General features: G+C 35.1%; 1 protein-coding gene across 1 annotated transcript in view; it reads left to right on the top strand.

Moving 5' to 3' along the window:
- Positions 1-17,529, top strand: part of GALNTL6 (polypeptide N-acetylgalactosaminyltransferase like 6) — a 959,075-nt gene that overhangs the window by 155,568 nt on the left and 785,978 nt on the right. The window contains exon 4 of the mRNA XM_027837462.1: positions 326-492. Within this exon, the coding sequence (XP_027693263.1) occupies positions 326-492 (167 nt within the window). The remainder of the gene's footprint in view (positions 1-325; positions 493-17,529) is intronic.

Genomic DNA, 17,529 nt, shown 5'->3' with positions numbered 1-17,529 from the left:
TATAATTATATAATATAATCTATATTATAGATTATGTGTGATGTTATCTATGCTATAAATTATAACATAATTATATAGTTATATAATATATTATGTAATGATTATCATTAGCAAATTTAGTCAATGATAAAAATCAATAATTGTTGAATTTTAAAAAGGAAGAGTTTGTGTGAATGGCATTTTAAATTTCTGCTTGGGACAATGTATACTAAAGGAGTCATTGCAGTTGTATGAAAATACTATGAGTTAGAAAAAATGTTTAATTATACTGATTACATATGTTTATTTTGGTTTAAATATAACTTTATTTTTCTGTCATTTCTAGCTGTAAACACAAGATGTACCTGGAGAAGCTGCCAAACACTAGCATCATTATTCCTTTTCATAATGAAGGTTGGACTTCTCTTCTGCGCACTATACACAGTATAATTAACAGGACTCCAGACAGTCTGATAGCTGAAATTATTCTAGTGGATGACTTCAGTGACAGAGGTAAGATCAAATAAATAACTTCTAAATTGAATCTATTACAGGCCCCATAATTGGGTATGAATGGAAATGTTGATGCAAGGATTATAAGATGATTTCATTCAAGCTGCTTCCAGAAAAAAAAAAGATTTTGATGCTTTGGGTGTTTTGTAATCTGATGAAATGGTAACCAAGGGCAATGTGGCAGTGCTCATAGTATTGTTTGTAACCTTTGATGGTTGAATTGATTAGGATTGCCATCTGTGGAAACTAAGGTGGACTTTAATTAAAATTGACATATATGCATGAAACAGCTTTGATTTACTGTTTAGATTCAAGATAGAAACTGAATTGCATTGGGCCTAGCTGGGAGATATTGATGATTTATTGAGTAACATCGTCAGTTGCATAAATGTAGGTTGTTTCACTTAATAAACACTAAAATATTTTTATTGATAGTTTCTTTGTAGTGTATTCACTGTTGGCTTGTCCTGATGAGGCTTTCTGCCAGTCTTTTATTTTTATTTGTTTGTTTGAATTTATAATTGTGAATTATTAAATAGTAACGTGACAACAATCGGTCTTCAAGTTAGTTGGGTCATTTTAGGTTAGTCTCTATCTTATATTAATGTTGAAGAAGAAACTAAAAGAAGATATTAGGCATATTTGAAGGTACAGCTTGTGAAGATGAAGTTACTTCTTAAAACTCTAACCCAGGGGTGAAGAATCTGCAGCCTTGAGGCCTCTTGTGGCCCTCTAGGTCCACAACTGTGGCCCTTTGACTGAATTCAAACTTCACAGAACAAATCCTTTTAATGAAAGGATTTGTTCTGTAAAACTTGGACTCAGTCAAAGGTCACACTCAAGAATCTAGAAGGTGACATGTGGTCTCAGGGCCTCAGTTTCTCTAACTCTACCCTAATCTTTAAGAAGATCCTAAAGCAAAATTATTTTTAATTTTAAAAAGTGATATGTCTGTGTTATTGTCTTTCCATGTAGGATGACACTTTTAGATTTGTGCACTCTGGTAAAAATTCAAATTTGGGTAACAAGAAAGAGGAAAATGATAAAGTTTCATAAAACTCTTCCTTGAACAAGATTTCACAATAGGTTTTCAGTCTAACAACTATAATTATTAAGATTGAAAGAATCTTCCATATGTGTCTCTTTGAAAAGAAACCTATTAACTTTGACCTTTGGAGAGATGTGACCTGTCAGATTTCTAACCTGGTATTTTATTGCATGAAACTATTCTGTTTAACTATATAATTGAACTATGTAGAAGAATGACACAGGAATAATTTGATCATATATTATTCTTTTTTTCTGAAAGGGATTACCGACTGAGATGATATGGGTTTAATTGAAATTTTGGGAAAGTCTGTCTCAAGCAAAAACTTAATTTTCTCTCTAGTCTTTGAAAAGTCTTTTTTAAAGAAATAGCCAAGTACAGTGTGGGGCTTTCTCAATAGTTGGATTTTCAACATCTCTAATGATCAATCTGAAATAATATAAGAACTATCTCCCCTCCAAAAAAAAGTTTCCTGTGCAAAAAAAGCACAACTTAAGACTTGACTCCCAATGAAATAACTAACCCATCATAGACATATTGAGTGTAGGTTGCAATGTATTTTCTAACTCAAAATATTGAATAGAAAAAGACAGGCAGATGAGCATTGAAGAAGGCCTAAGTTGGAGATCTAAGAATTAAAACTGAATTTGGCAGACACTTCACATGCATGATTTTTAATTGCACAATAATTTACTTCGGAATCTTGCTAAGTGACCTTCATTATTACAAAGTATTCATAACCATTTCAGGCTATAAATAGATACTTAATGTGTATAATATATCTCATGTCATCTTTTAAAAAGAAAGGAGAAAGAGGGACAAATCATCCACTAGCTAGTAGTCCTTTTGGTTGACTGATATATAGATAAAGAAAACTATCAAATCTTGGATAATTATCCAGATAATTAACTTTGCCTTAGTAAAGGATTCATCAGAGAAGGATTTTTATCTGGAGGTAGCACAGTAGAAAACCCTTGGGTGACAGAAATGTAATTGGGTAGAAGAATTTGTGACTGTATATTTCTCAGCAGACTTTTCATTTGATAATACTTAAAGGGGGAAGAGGGCAATGGTAGCAACTTCATTTATCTTGACCAATATATTATTGTCATCTTCTGTACAATGTGGACTTTGATGGACTATCTTTCTGCATGTAATGTAGTTTAACAGTAACTTGCAAGTGGACAAGATTCAGAAGGCTGTGAGTGTCAATAACTTTGTGATATACATAAAAAGGATTTTTTGGAATAGTGGTCACAAATGTTCCCTTCCTATTAGCATTTTTCTTCCCTATAAAAATTTTGTTCCTAAGACAATTCTCTTTTTATAATTTCATTTTATCTATAACATAATACTAAAGTACCAAATTGAAGGTGTTGATTTCATCCTTTTTTTCACACCAATATGGTAAATGGCACTCATTTTGGAGACAGAAGATCAGGTTTAAATTTCTGCCATGTAAGCACTTATGAACATTAGGCCAGCAATTTTCCCCTGTTTTTCTCATATGTAAAATAGAGTGGGTTATATAAGACTGTCTCTAAAGTTGCCATTCCATAATGCTTACTTTTTGTCTCCTACCCCTTTCTCCAGGTGACATGGTGGATGGTTTGGAGTTAGAAAGACCTGACTTCATATCCATCCTAAAAAACTTATTATATGACCCCTTGGTAATTCACTTAACCTCTATGTGCCTTACTTTCATCATCTGTAAGGTGAATGGTTTGGACACAGTGATTTCTAAGGTCCTTTTCAAGTCCAAATCTGTGATCCTATCACCCTTGGTAAAATATAAACTCCTCCAGGATAGAGGCCAGTGTTTTTGTTTTTGTTTTGTTTTCGGTATTATTTTTTAAATTTGTTTTTATTTGTGTGTGTGTGTGTGTGTTTTATGGTGCAGCATAGTGTGCTACCTGTAGTAAGAAGGGGTATAGTTGATATAGTTGAATCAAATTCTATGAACTTATGCATAGAATATTCTCCTTCTCCTTCCCTACCCCACCCCCATCACAATTGGATTTCTATCTATTCTTTCAAAGTCAACTCACATGCCATCTCCTAAATGGAACGTTATCTGATTGTAATTACCTCCATTTCTAATGGACTTAAGTCACATTTTATATTCTTCATATAAACAGCTTATCTCTTCACAAAGCTATTAATTCCTGGAGAGCAGGGCTTAAGTATTATATAAATTCTGTAACTGCCTGAGGACCTGACAGTGTACTACACACAAGAAGTTCAATATAAATATGTGTTGATATATTTGTTGAATTTCAAATACTGTGATTATGGAACCAACATTGTCCTTTAAACTGCATTTTTCCCCAAACATGTCTTTATCCAAAAAAAAAGGTGTTATGTAATTTTGAAATAAAATTCTTTTACTAAACATGGAAGATTCCATAAAGATATATGAATGGCAAAGATATTTTAAAAAGTCAACAGTTTTGTCTTACAAAACTCTATCTAATAATTGTTTTATGTGTTATAGTTAGGAATATTGGCTGACCTAGATGACTAACGAAATTATTTAATTCTGCTACTTTTTTTTTAGTTGAATATACTCACAACAACATTTCCCTATTGAGAAACAGTGAATAGGTTGCTGTATTCATTTTTAGTGGGTAACTCCATATATTAAATAAAATTAAAGAACTTCTCAAAGGTCCTCATTGAAATGGAAATCCATGTTTAACAATGCATGTAATCAGTTACCCTGCATTTAAACAATTATGATTAAGAATGGTTTAGAAAGTTACTTTGCCTTAGAAAAGCTCATTCTGCTATCAATATTACCTATGAGATGATAAACTCTAGGAAGGATGTAATTTTATTTATATTTCATGAGTTAGGTGTTATAATCTGAATAAAGACAAAATTGATTTAGGCATGCCCTAATTTTTTGACTATCAAATATACTGTGGAGTAATATATTATACAAAATGATTGAGGTAGTATATCAACAAAAGAGCATTGGAGAGTTACATGGTAGTTGTGAGCAAGCTTTTTAAAATTTTTAAATTTAAAATTTGAAAAATAGGCAGAGAAACATTGGTAAGAAGATTGTCAGAGAAATATATAAGTAGAAAATAATGAACTTGTAACAAAATACAAGGGAAAACCTACATGCTATAATACTGTCCCTGCAATGTTAGGAGCTTATAAAAAATAATCCCCACACAGTGATCCTTCTACAGAAAATTTGTGGGAATATATCAAAAAGAGTTTACTCAGAATGGGCAGAGGTATATGGGTTGCGATCTGTGTCTTTACCCATATTAATATGATCATAATTCCACTGGAGCAATGAATAATATGCACTAGGGATTAAAAGAGGAAGGTTTTACTAGCATATTTTTGAGCCAATTGGGCAAATATGGTTTTAGAAAGAATACATGGTTGCATGCATTAATTTCTTAATATGAGAACTGTTTCTTCCCTAGGAAACATTTAATTAAACTATTTGTTTCAAATTACTGTAGAAAGATTGCCAAGCCAATTAAATTTTATTTATATATGTGTGTGTATGTATCTATATATAATAAATGTGTGTATAATATATATAATGTGTGTGTATGTGTGTGTGTGTGTGTGTGTGTGTGTGCATGGATACCATTCCCTATCCATGTAAAGGCATATAACTCATGCCATGGAAGCAAAATTGGAATGTTATTTTTTTAACATCTTGTGTAATTGATTGATCCCACTCTCAAACTTTTACACAGAAATGTTCTCTATGGAGAGGAGGAATAATGCAGAAAATATATTTATATCCTAAAGCTGCAGAACATAAAATTTCAATTCCTAAAAAGAAGTATTTTTCTTTGCTCCTAATATCCCAGAAGTTTTGGTTTATACATAAATAAAACTTATTCAATTGGAGGTCATATTGATGAGGGTATTTTTAACTATATAAAACTGAAAGTGTACCAGGGAATCATCTACCAAAAGGTATGCTATATATCTACCTGCAGATTTATAAAGACTTGGATTTCTTACCATGAAGTATCCTGACTTTATTCCCTATCTGTGCAGCTCACTTCAACAATTATGAAAATCTGCAATTAGTTCTTTGGATAAAATATTTTGTTAAATGATCTAACCATATTAAATATTTATTTTCCCAGCTGATATAGCATAATCAAAAATGATCAAAATTAAATAATAAATCAATGAATTAATATTTATTAAGCACTTACTATATATGAGAAACAATGTTAACTGTTGAGATTAAAAAGTAAAAAACTGTCCCTGTCTTCATGGACCATATAGTCTATTTAAGCATATAAAGTAAATAAATAAATGTATGCCAAATACCTACAGAATAAATCAATTGTACCATTGGAGGGAAAGGCCAAGTGGTACAGGATCAATCTTCAAGAAAGCTATGGGGGACAGAGCCAAGATGGCAGAGTAGAAGCAGTGACTTGATTGAGCTCTCCCCCAAACCCCTCCAAATACTTGTAAAAAATGGCTCTAAACAAATTCTAGAGCAGCAGAAGCCACAAAAACTCAGAGAAAAAAAAAAAAATTCCAGCCCAAGACAACCTGGATGGTTGATTGGAAGGGTCTATTGCACTAGGCTGGGAGAGGAATGCAGTTCAGTGTGAGCATGTAACAAAAACCAGACTTGAGCAAACTGGAGAAGGCCTCAGTGGACTGAATCATGGGCAGTTGTGGCAGTTTCCAGACTTCTCAACCCACAAACACCAAAGACAACTTAGAAGGTCAATAGGAAAAGTCTGTCAGACCCCAGGGTGAGAGAGAAGCTCAGTCTCAGGCCCAGTCCGGCACAGCCCTGGGACTGCTTCTAGAGCTCTCCTCCCACAGACAGAGGGGTGATTGAGCATATCTGGACTACGGGATAGGCTTTGTGAGTAGAGAGAAGGTAATGTGTATGAGAAATGTTATGAAGGTAAAAATGGAAAAATTTGGCACTGGATTAGATTGCATGGTATGAATGAGAGTGAGGAGTAAAGGGTAACACCAAGGTTGTAAACTTAGGTGGCTGGGAGAATGGCAGTGACTTTGATAATGATAGGAAATTTAAATATTCCATGAATAATTTTAACTTTTCCTAGCTTAGATAGTTTTTTTAATGGAAATTTGTTTCTGAGTCATGCTCATGGCCATAATTTAAAAACAAATGCCTTCAGATGTCTCTGGCATCAATAAATCTACATATGGAGTTGCTACACTAAAAAATCTTCCAGAATATTTTCCACTACATATCTGTCAATAGTGTCAGTCCTACTCCAATTCCTAGTTGTGCAGCTCACATTTTCCTAGCCATGGGTTCTTAAGATTTAGGCCAAAAGAGTATAACTCTAATATGTCTTATCAAATTGGGAAGGCTTCAAGAATATCTTCAGTAACTTGCTTTTTGTCTGTGATCTGGGGATTTGCTTATCTGTAGGGAAAGAAGTACATCATCAAAAGGTTAGATACCAAAAGATGAATTTTTCAGCTAAGGCAACTCATGACTTGTGGTAAAATTGTCACTTGTATCAATGAAGAGAGTGTCTATCTGAATAAAATCAGTTATAGATCTTTCTATATAACAAAATACCTATGGGCTTTAATCAGACCAAACTTTCTCATAATTATTCTAACTCACATTTCTGGAAAAATGTGTTACATAATGTTGATTATTTCCAGGATATTCTGTTTCTGTAACCAATAACCTTGCTAAGTCTGTATTTTCAAAGGAGAAAAATGTTTGAAAGAATAAGCATACAATTATAGACTATCATGAAGGCAAAATACCCTAATGTTAGTCAAGTGTTGATAGGGTAATCTGCAAGATACTCGCTGGGGACAAAATCATTATTCTTAAATTCTGTTCTTTCTTCATTTTCAGTGCCAACATTTAACATCTAGTCTCCTAAACTAACCTGAATGATTTAAGGTTATATAGTCTAAAATTTCAGATATTCTGTATATAAGTGAGGTTATATTTCAAATCAAAAGTGTATTATTTCTTGATATTTTAACCATTATCATACTACAGAAAGAGTGCATCATTTTTAATCATAAGACAGGGTTCAAATTTCAGGCCTCTTAATTATTTCCTAGGTGACCTTAGTTAAGTCCCTTCACCTTTCTGGGTCTCATTTCTACATCTGTAAAAGAAGAGAGTTGTGCTATATTAACTCAAAGTCCATTTTTAGCACTAGTTCTATGATTCTCTGATTTGAAAGACTTGATAATTTTAAAGGGATCACTAATTTGTTAAGAGTTCAAGGAATTATTGCAAAGTAAACCAGAAAAAAAATGTACATAAGACAGACTGACCTTACACAAACTTCTCATGTCTTCATTTCAATAGTCTTGAGTCTTAAAGGTGAGCTTCTATATAGATTCTTCCAATAAGTTAGGAAGAAAATTAAGCTAAGCCATTACAACACAATCTGTCTGACTCCCTGTCTGTCTTTGTCTCCATCTCTCTGTCCTTCTCTGTCTCTGTCTCTCTCTCTCTCTTTCTCCATACATTTTTGTCTCTCTTTTATTCTCTCTGTCTCTGCTTTATCTCTGTATCTATCTTTGTTTCTTTTTGTCTTTCTGTCTGTCCCTCTGTCTTTCTCCATCTCTGTCTCTCTCCATCTCTTCATCTCTTCCCACTTCCCTCTCCATCTCTCTCTGTCTCTCTCCCTTTACTTTCTCCTCTCATTCTTTTATTGTCTCTTCCCCTGACAACTTCTTTTTTCCTCTCACACAAATTCATGTACCATATTTTAAGTGAAAAATTTTCTCCCATTTGCCTGGGTTTTTAAATATAAATTTATATAAGTAGCCTGGCTTAATTAAATGACCCAGTTATAGTATTTTCCATCTTGTGTGTTCCTCTTTAGAGATAAATTTTTTTTAAAAAGGGCCTTTGCAAAACAGTGATACTTCAGTCTTAAAGTATGGTACCACTCAACAATAGAGAAAATGAAGTTGCCTTTAGTAAGATTTTAAATACATCTGCATTTCTTATGCTATCTGATACTCACAAAAATTAGTGGGTGGCATGTAGCTGATGTTTAACTAAGCTCTTAGAAATATTTTTTAACATGTTAGCTAGAGGCCTATAGCAAGGACTAATACTGGGCTTATCTCCCAATTATAGACTACCCTCATGGTATGCATATGGAAATAACTGAAAGGTGTGAATTAAACTGAGATTCAACCTCCAAAATGGGGGCATATTTGAATCTGACAAATCTTTGGCTCTCTTTGTGTCTGGATGAGTGTAAGTTCCAACAGTGGATTGTAGCCAGATACCCATTAGATGCTCACACTTCATTTAAATGAAATCAGTTGTGGAAGCAAGGAAATAGTTATTAATGTATGTGCACACATTTTTACACACAATGTAGAATTGGCTGGCTTAAAGGAAAGCAGACAACATCTTTTCTTTCCTTCCTTTCAAAGGTCTGTCCAGAGGTGGTCCAAGGAACTCTGATAGTGCCAGGGTATTAAGGTCTTTTCTTTTTAAGTTTGTGTTTTACTTGTACATTTAATGGACAATGAATTGAATGGGAAGAGAGAAAGCTGGATTGCCTTTGAGGAAATCTGGAAGTTTTTTTTTTTTTAGATTTTTTTTTTTTTTTTTTTTTGGCGAGGCAATGGGATTAAGTGACTTGCCCAGGGTCACACAGCTAGTATCAAGTGTTTGGTCAGAGGCCGGATTTGAACTCAGGTCCTCCTGACTCCTGGGCTGGTGCTCTATCCACCGTGCCACCTAGCTGCCTCTGGAAGCTTTTTAAATGACCTCAAGTTTCATCTGAAAACAAAGATCTCTCTTTTAAATACCAATATTCAATTGGTATTATTGTATAGTATTGAATATAACACAAGATAACGTAGGGAAGCATTTTAGTGGTGAGCAGGCTATAACATATAACCAAAGAGGACCTTCAAGAATAAGAAAAAAGACATTAAATTTAAGGGTACTATGATAGGAAGAAGAAAAAGAAGGCTAGTCCCTTGGTGAGGTCATGGAATATCAGATAGATAACCAGAGGCATCCACTAGTATATCTAGTATACTCACAATGTTAGAAGAAGCTAAAGAAAACTTCTCACTTCTTAAATAGGCCCTTTGTAACAAACTTATGAGAGAACATGGACAAGAGGGGTTTGGTATGTGCAAGTATTGGTGGGTTCCAATCTAATCTAATATAATGAATAGAGTACTATACTTAGAGTCATAAAGACCTAAATTTAAATCCTGCCTCCAAAACTTACTGCCATGTTACCCTGGGCAAGTACTTTAACCTCTTTTTGCCTCAGTGCCCTTATCTATAAAATGGGTGAGGAGGTTGGTCATGATGATCTATTAAGTCTCTGAAAAGCTTCAAATCAAAGATCTTAAGATCTGTGATCCTATACCATGTTGAAGGGAACTTCTAGATCAATAAGATCACAGATCTATTTGAGTGGTTTTAATTAAAAAATTAATAGAAATTCTAGAATATTTACTGGGGTGCCTCCACATTGAATATTTCTATCAATAAAAACCTATACACAAAGTTATGGGACCATGGAAATTTAGAGATTAAAATTTATGTAGTAAATAGGAATTGAAGTATCTCAAAGGGGTCTTGGAAATGATCTGGTTCCATTGTTTCATCATGTACATTTTTTTTTCAAAAAGAAACTAAAGAAATGAAATAATTTGCTCAAAATTATTCAACTTATTTGTAGTAGGCAGGAAAAGAACCCTAAAATAGTTGGTGGTGTTTGTGGAACTAATGTCAAAAATATATAGGACATTTAGTGGGACTCAAGATGAGTCAACAATGGTATAACAAACAAAACAAAAAACAGAAATTAAGTGGAATCTTAAATTGCATCAAGAGGAATAATATCTACAACTCGATGATGAAATCCCAGCCATGCACAATTGCCAAGATCAGATTGCATCTGGAGCATGTTGTTAAATTCTGGGTACCACATTTTAGGAAGGTAACTGACAAATTGGACAATTATTTGGAGCAAGGTGATCAGGAAGGTGAGTGGACTGGAGGAAATGGGAAAAGGAAATGGGGAAGCTTAAAAAGGAAAGTGATGATAGCTATAATCAAGAGTTTATTGATTAATATTTTACAACCAACTCCCTGGGGTAAATGTATGCACAACACACTTTTACATTTAATTTGCACTATTAATTTTCTCCATCACTTTATTGAGTTTAGAGAATCAACAACATAAACAAACAAACAAAAAAAACCCCTGATTTGTAGCATTTGCTGATTTCCAAGTCATAAATGTTCACACTGAAAATTTAACAGTTAGCTGTTTAGAGCTGGCTTACAGTATACCCCTGGTTATAGTCACCTTCTCTGTGACCCAGTATAGATATTCTAGATAAAGCTAACTTGTAGAGTAATTGCCAGTCTATATTGGTGGAATAAGTTTCTTTTCCAGGAGTTCTGTGTACAGATCAAGTCACAAATTTGTACCCCTCCTACAAAGTGCCAAATAAATGTGGGCTATTATCAATGCTATATATGACCATTTTTGATGAAAATACATAATTACTATTTAAAAGTTTGGCTTGTAATTTTAGTGTATAATATGATTGTATATGTGGTCTCTTCTGAAATTCCCGTTAAAGTATAACATTTTATTATTGTTCAATGTTTTGTATTACCACACAATGGTGTTTCATACTGGATTTTTGGCTTGTTCAAATATATCAATGTCATATCATATCTATGCTATTGTCTTGACAAGATTGTTTTGAATCATACAATTATTTTTCTTTATTATTATTATTATTATAGACATTTTTGAAAACATGATATTCTACTTATTAAACCTTTTATTATGTGATGATATATTTGAAGAGCAGGTACTTCTTCATACAGGTATCTTTTCCAAAACATGTAATTTTCTTTTACTTTGCTTTGTTTATTGGACAAATAACTAAAAAATATTTCACTGACAGTTGTGTAGACATATGTGCATATACACATGTATGAATATTTATATATAGCATATGTAGAAATCTATATCCACACACATATATACATAGATATGTATATAAGTTTGTATACATACGCACATATCTTTGTGTGTATGTACATACATGTACATATATAATATATAGATATATGTATATACATACATGCATATATATGTATATTTGTAGCACCCATACTACAATTCATAGTTGTGGAGAGATCAATTCTCACTCCAATTCAATAAACATCTATTTAGTGTGTGCTATTCACCAGGCACTATGCTAAATGTTGGGGATGGAAATTAGACAAAAAAGGAGAGAGAATCCCTGCCCTCAGTAATCTAATAGGGGAAGACAATATACTAAAGTAAGCTGAATAGATGTGTGTGTGTGTGTGTGTGTGTGTGTGTGTGTGTGTGTGTGTGTGTGTGTCTTGGAGAGTGGTGGCTTGTAGTAAGAATGTTGTTTCATGGAGCCAAAGCCGAATAGTGCATCCAATGGAAAATAAAGTTACCAGGAATATTTTGAGCCCTCTATAAAGGAAAGCTTTGGGTAGAATTTAGTGATCTATCCTCCAATCCTCAAGAGAGTTGCCTGGTGAACTAAAATATTAAGTCACTTGCCCAGGTTTGAACAGCCAATATGTGTGCAAAGGTGAGACTTGCAGTTAAGTCTTCCTAAATGTATCTAATGATAGCTCTCTATTACAGCATACTATCTTTGATATTCAAATAAATGTATGTAAGTTTGTGTGTGTGTGTGTGTATGTGTGAAAGGAAATTATTTATTAGAAATGTAGGTATATTATCAGTAAAGCATTCACACATCTGAAGGTGATAATGAAACTTTTAAATAATGTGCATACTTACAAAAGAGTTTATTCCATAGACAATATGGAATTGTTTAGAATTCTAGCATTTATCCATAGTTCCCAAAACATCTCTAAGTTTCCCTTAATGTAAGATTCCCAAAGGCAGACAAACCAGTTAAAAATAAATATTATAATTATTCTAAAAGGTAGAAAATTCAAATGAACCAAAAGAATGATAAAAACAAATGAAGAAATGGTACTACGTTTCTGTGTTATATTATCAAATAACTTTGAAGTGCATGCAAACAGTCTGAGACGACAAATAAAAAAATATTTTAGGGCTAACATTTCATCAAAGACTCCACTAGATTCTGAGAAGTTGTTTGTACATCTACTTTCTATTTAGCTTTAGTTATAGGTCCCAAACCCTGTTATTGTTCATGTTTAGCATTAGCAAAGAAGTATAAGATTTGAAATAACAAAATTGGCTGGACAACTTTACATTTTAAAGCTAGATAAACCTGAAGTCAAATAGAGATAGTGGGAACTACAGCAAATGTTATAAAATGTAACTTTGCAATACCTGTTTGAGGAGAAAATAATTCAGCATCATCAAATAGCTTTTGGGAAAAGAGCATCTCTCTAAGTTCTGATGAGAAAATCTCCATTTCAATGTAGGCATTTCAAAACTCACAGCATCTTCATTTTTTTCACATTCCATCCCAACTTAGTTTAACAGGACATAAAACTTAAATTTATGGATCATTTCAATAAGAACTGTTCTTTTCAATAGTTTTCTTAGCAGTTGGAGATGGAAGGGGGAGAATTTGAAACTCTTAAGAAAAGAGCACTGTTTTACATTGCCATAAATACACATGCAAAGTACAATGTGCTCTCAAGGTCATAGAAAAATGAGACTACAGATTACAAGGATACAAGTGTAGTACAAAACCAAATAAAAAAAAAGAAAACATATTTCCTTTGACATGTTTCATTAAAAAAATGATTATGCCATTTCCATGGCAAGATTTCCTTAAGGATATGTTTACTTTGAAAGAGAAAACATATTAACTAGAAACATTGAGTGGGGGTGTGCAGTGCGGGCATTTATTAATGCGTAAGTACTTTACAATTTTTATCTCATTTCATCCTCACAACAACTTTCAATGAAGGGTGCTATTATTATCCCCATTTTATGGTTAAGGAATCTGGGGTATAGAAAAGTAAAAGGACTTGACCAGCATCACACAAGTAGTAAGTATCAGAGGTTCCATTTGAACTCAAGTCTTCCTAACTCTAGGCCCACCTCTTTATTCAATTTAAAATAAATCTAAGCCACTTTAGATTGAAAGGTGCCTTTTTTTCTCCCTGTCTCAATTAGAAAGCATTGTCTTACAATGATAACAATCTGGCTTATATTCTTAAAATCTAGCCACTGCTCAGATTCTTAAAATCTTGCCAATAGCTTACTAATGTTCAGAATCCTTAAGAGTCTGCCCAATATGACAGATGTTCTAATAAACCCTGTCTTTGGCTGAAAGAAGGCTTGGGTCGAATTCTTTCAGGCAGGATCCGTGTGTTGTGATTTTGGGGTCTCAGCACCCCTCAAACCATAAACCTCATCATTTTGGTGGCCCATAAGGGGAAACTACCTAACCCCAAGTTCTTTTCTAGCCAAGACTGGAAGGTATGTAAGCCTCTTCCCCCACTCCCTCACCTCATTTCTTGCCCTGCAGTTGGGGTCGTTCTCCAAGCACCAAGGCTTGGAGTTGCTTTTTGGACAGATAGTTAGGAGACTGTCTCACACTCGGCCTAATGCTCTCAGGCTCTCGGTCCACTGGATTGGTTCAAGGCCATGGACCTGGGTACACCTTCCACAGCATAGAGGACAAGGACAAACACCCTACCTGGAAGTGTATGCCCAATTCTGTCAGTTCTCTCAGCACTAGGGAATTGGGGAAAACTGCGGTTGCTTTTTGGTTCCCTGAGGCTTATTTACTCCCTTCCCTCTACACCCCTGAATCCTCCTTCATGGAGGTTATAGGGAAAAGTTAGAACAGCTAAAATATCTTGGCAGATTCTGGAGGTTTTGTGATTGATCATTAAAGAGTTTTTAAACCGCTCCTTACAACCCTGGTCACTCCCTTCTCTTGAGTCAAGAGGATATCTCTCATAAGAGAAGAGAGTTTCACCCTTTACCCCTCACCTTTGATTTCGCCCTCCCCCACCTGTGAAGGGAAGGAGGGGCGAGGGGGCAGCACCTACAGCGTGGGCTCCCCTGGCAACGGCCTTAGGTCCTGGGGCAACCTTTGCCTAGAAGCATCACCCAGATTCAGCACATTCTGCTCAAGGTAATGAAGCTAGCCTGCGAACTTAGGTAAGCACACTCTTTTAAATTTGTAGTTTTAACTGTTAATGATGAGATGTTGATTCTCTGTGTAAAGTAATTTGCAAATGCATTAAACAAAACTGAAGTCACCTGATTGGTAATGGGTATGTTTCAAGTTTCAAGTTGGTGAACTTTTTGTATCAATCAGGTCAAGCAACTTTTCATAATTCAGTTACCGCTAAAATGATTCGGCTATTGTTAGTTATCGTTTTCATGTGTAAACTAGCCAAAAAGCTTATTTGGGTTATGTATGGCTTGCTGAGAATTTCGCAAGTGTATAGAAATCTCTAATGGTTGACTTTTTACACCAGGACAAATTTAAGTTTGAGATGTAAATCCTGGAAAAGTTTTTCCTAAACTGTGATTAATGAAACTTGCTCTTTGAGGTAAAAGCTCTACGATTTTATTTTGAGTTGTCTGATGGATTGTAATCTATTGATAATCAATGATCCACCAACTGAGAGAAATGCCACAAGCTAATCAAGAGAGGTGAGAGGACAATTTTAGCCTCAGTCTAAGATGGGATCTTCCTGGCTCAATTTCCCCATTATGTTCCTGTGAAAAGGAATGTTACCCACCTGACTTTCTGAGTCTGGTTATGAGGTGGATCTGATACTCAGTTGGAAAACTGAGTTATATGAATTCAAACAGACCTAAGGATGTTTTATCCTGTTATTTGGGCCCTGCAGTCTTTTCTGTCAGATTTGTGTCTTCCAGACTCCAGGCCATTCACCTACAATTGATAGCAAACAGCGAGTACCAACCAATCCCCTCCCCCCCAATTGTTCCCTGCATGCAGCTTGTGCTCGGTTCCAGTCAACCTCCTCTTTGGGACCCCCTTGAGGCAGGAACAACTCTATGCCCTTTGCCAGCAGGAAGCAGTTTCAGAAGCCAAGACCTTCGTCCCTTGCCCCAAAAGAATTTGGGGCCCATTTTTTTAAACGATGAGGATGGGAGCTAGATCCCAAAAAGTAAAAACCCTGGACTTTCCCATATGACCAAATCTCTGGCTTTCCCCTGAGGCTATAATCCCATCAACTAGCCTTTCTTTGTGGCTATGCCCATTCTCTTGTTTCCCTTAACCTAGTTTGACCCTCCTTTGTCTTACCTCTGTATGGCCCACCCTTAATCCTAGCTAGGCTCCATCCTCCCTTGGCCACATGGTTCAGGTCCCAAGAGTTCTGTTCACCCCAGCATACTGGCCACTCCCATTCAGATCTTCCTGAGACCCCTCCTCCAGTCACCTCAAATTACTTGGCCACTCCTAAATACCTCCCACAGTCTTTCTGCATATAAGGTCGATCTTGTCTCCATTAAGGTGCTTAGATTTTTAAAATTTACCCACTGCTCAGATTCTTAAAATCTAGCCAATAGCTACTAATGTTCAGACTCCTTAAGAGTCTGCCCAATATGACTGATGTTCTAATAAACCTTGCCTTTGGCTGAAAAAAATCAAATCAAATCAAATCAAATAAAAAAACAATGATAACAATCCAACTCCAACTTTGGTAGGCATTATCTTTTTGTTGACAACATTTAAACCTCTGGATAATTTCCTTCAGAAAAGCCAACTACAATGACCTCCTATGTTACATGTTACAAAATCCTCAGGGGTTTTCTAATTTTTTCACCTCCTCACCAGTTATTCTCATCCTCTATCCCACATCCTTTACATACTTTGGGAAATTCTTGCCTATATACAAGTTAGCCCACAGCCAGCCCTGCCATCACATACTATCTGTTTGTATTCATCAGGAGTGTAGGGACAGAAGCTACATATCCCCCTTGGGCTCTCTTGTGGAAGTTTGAAGACTTTCCTTCTCCTAAAATCTGTTTGCCTTCCATATGTTAAACATTTACTTTGTCTGTGTAAATGATATTAAACACAGGTCTTTACTGTCCCTGTGTACTTACTGAAAATAAAGTTAGGAGGGAAGTAATTGATGAGGGACCATCTCTGGAGAGACTGGGGTGTTTTGGTTGTTTGTTCTAGTTTTTTTAGTGTTCTATCTCTGCCTGGGGGATGAGAGATGAGTGTGTGTGTGTGTGTGTGTGTGTGTGTGTGTGTGTGCGTGTGTGTGTGTGTGTGTGAGAGAGACAGAGAGACAGAGAGAGAGAAAGATGGAGAAGGAGACAGAGACAGAGAGCAATTCAAATTAGTATTGTAGATGCACATAAGGTAGTGGTGGCCAGGTAGGGAATACTTTGGACTGAAAAATTGTAGGGATTGGTGATATAAGCAGTAGGGGAGTAGACTGGCGTACCCTACCCAGGAATAGTGACAGAGTTGAATAGATAATGGTTCATGGTTCTACACTGAGAAGGGATGGGTAGGGAGTGGTGTACACATGTAACAGCCAGTCACCAATTAGATCAGTAGGTGAATGAAGGTGTGGAAGAGATGTCTTGAGTGTGAGGAATAAAGGGAAAACAGGCTCAGAGGAGGACTGTTTGTCTGGACTGCCATTCAAAATCTAATCTTTCATACATATAGTGAAAGATTAGCCAATGGAATCAAATAGAGAAACATGCCCTATTATTAGCTTCAGTGGACAAATCTATAAGCATCGGCCTTGTGCTGAGTTTTTGTATTAGTCAAGTCAACAAATATTTATTAAGCACATACACATATATAATATATACTTATATATGTATATACCCTACACATATATGGACACTGAACTAAGCTCTGGGGATACAAAGAAAGGAAAAAAAGACATTCCTTTTTCTCAAGAACTGAAATTTTAATGGGAGAGAGAACATGCAAACAATTTTGTACAAACAAGATATAGATTGGATAAATGGAGATGATCTCAGAAGGAAGTCACTAACAAT

Source organism: Vombatus ursinus, unplaced genomic scaffold, assembly GCF_900497805.2.
Source record: "Vombatus ursinus unplaced genomic scaffold, bare-nosed wombat genome assembly UNPS02014821.1, whole genome shotgun sequence".
Classification (NCBI taxonomy): domain Eukaryota; kingdom Metazoa; phylum Chordata; class Mammalia; order Diprotodontia; family Vombatidae; genus Vombatus; species Vombatus ursinus.
This window is presented reverse-complemented; position numbering and strand designations above follow the sequence as displayed.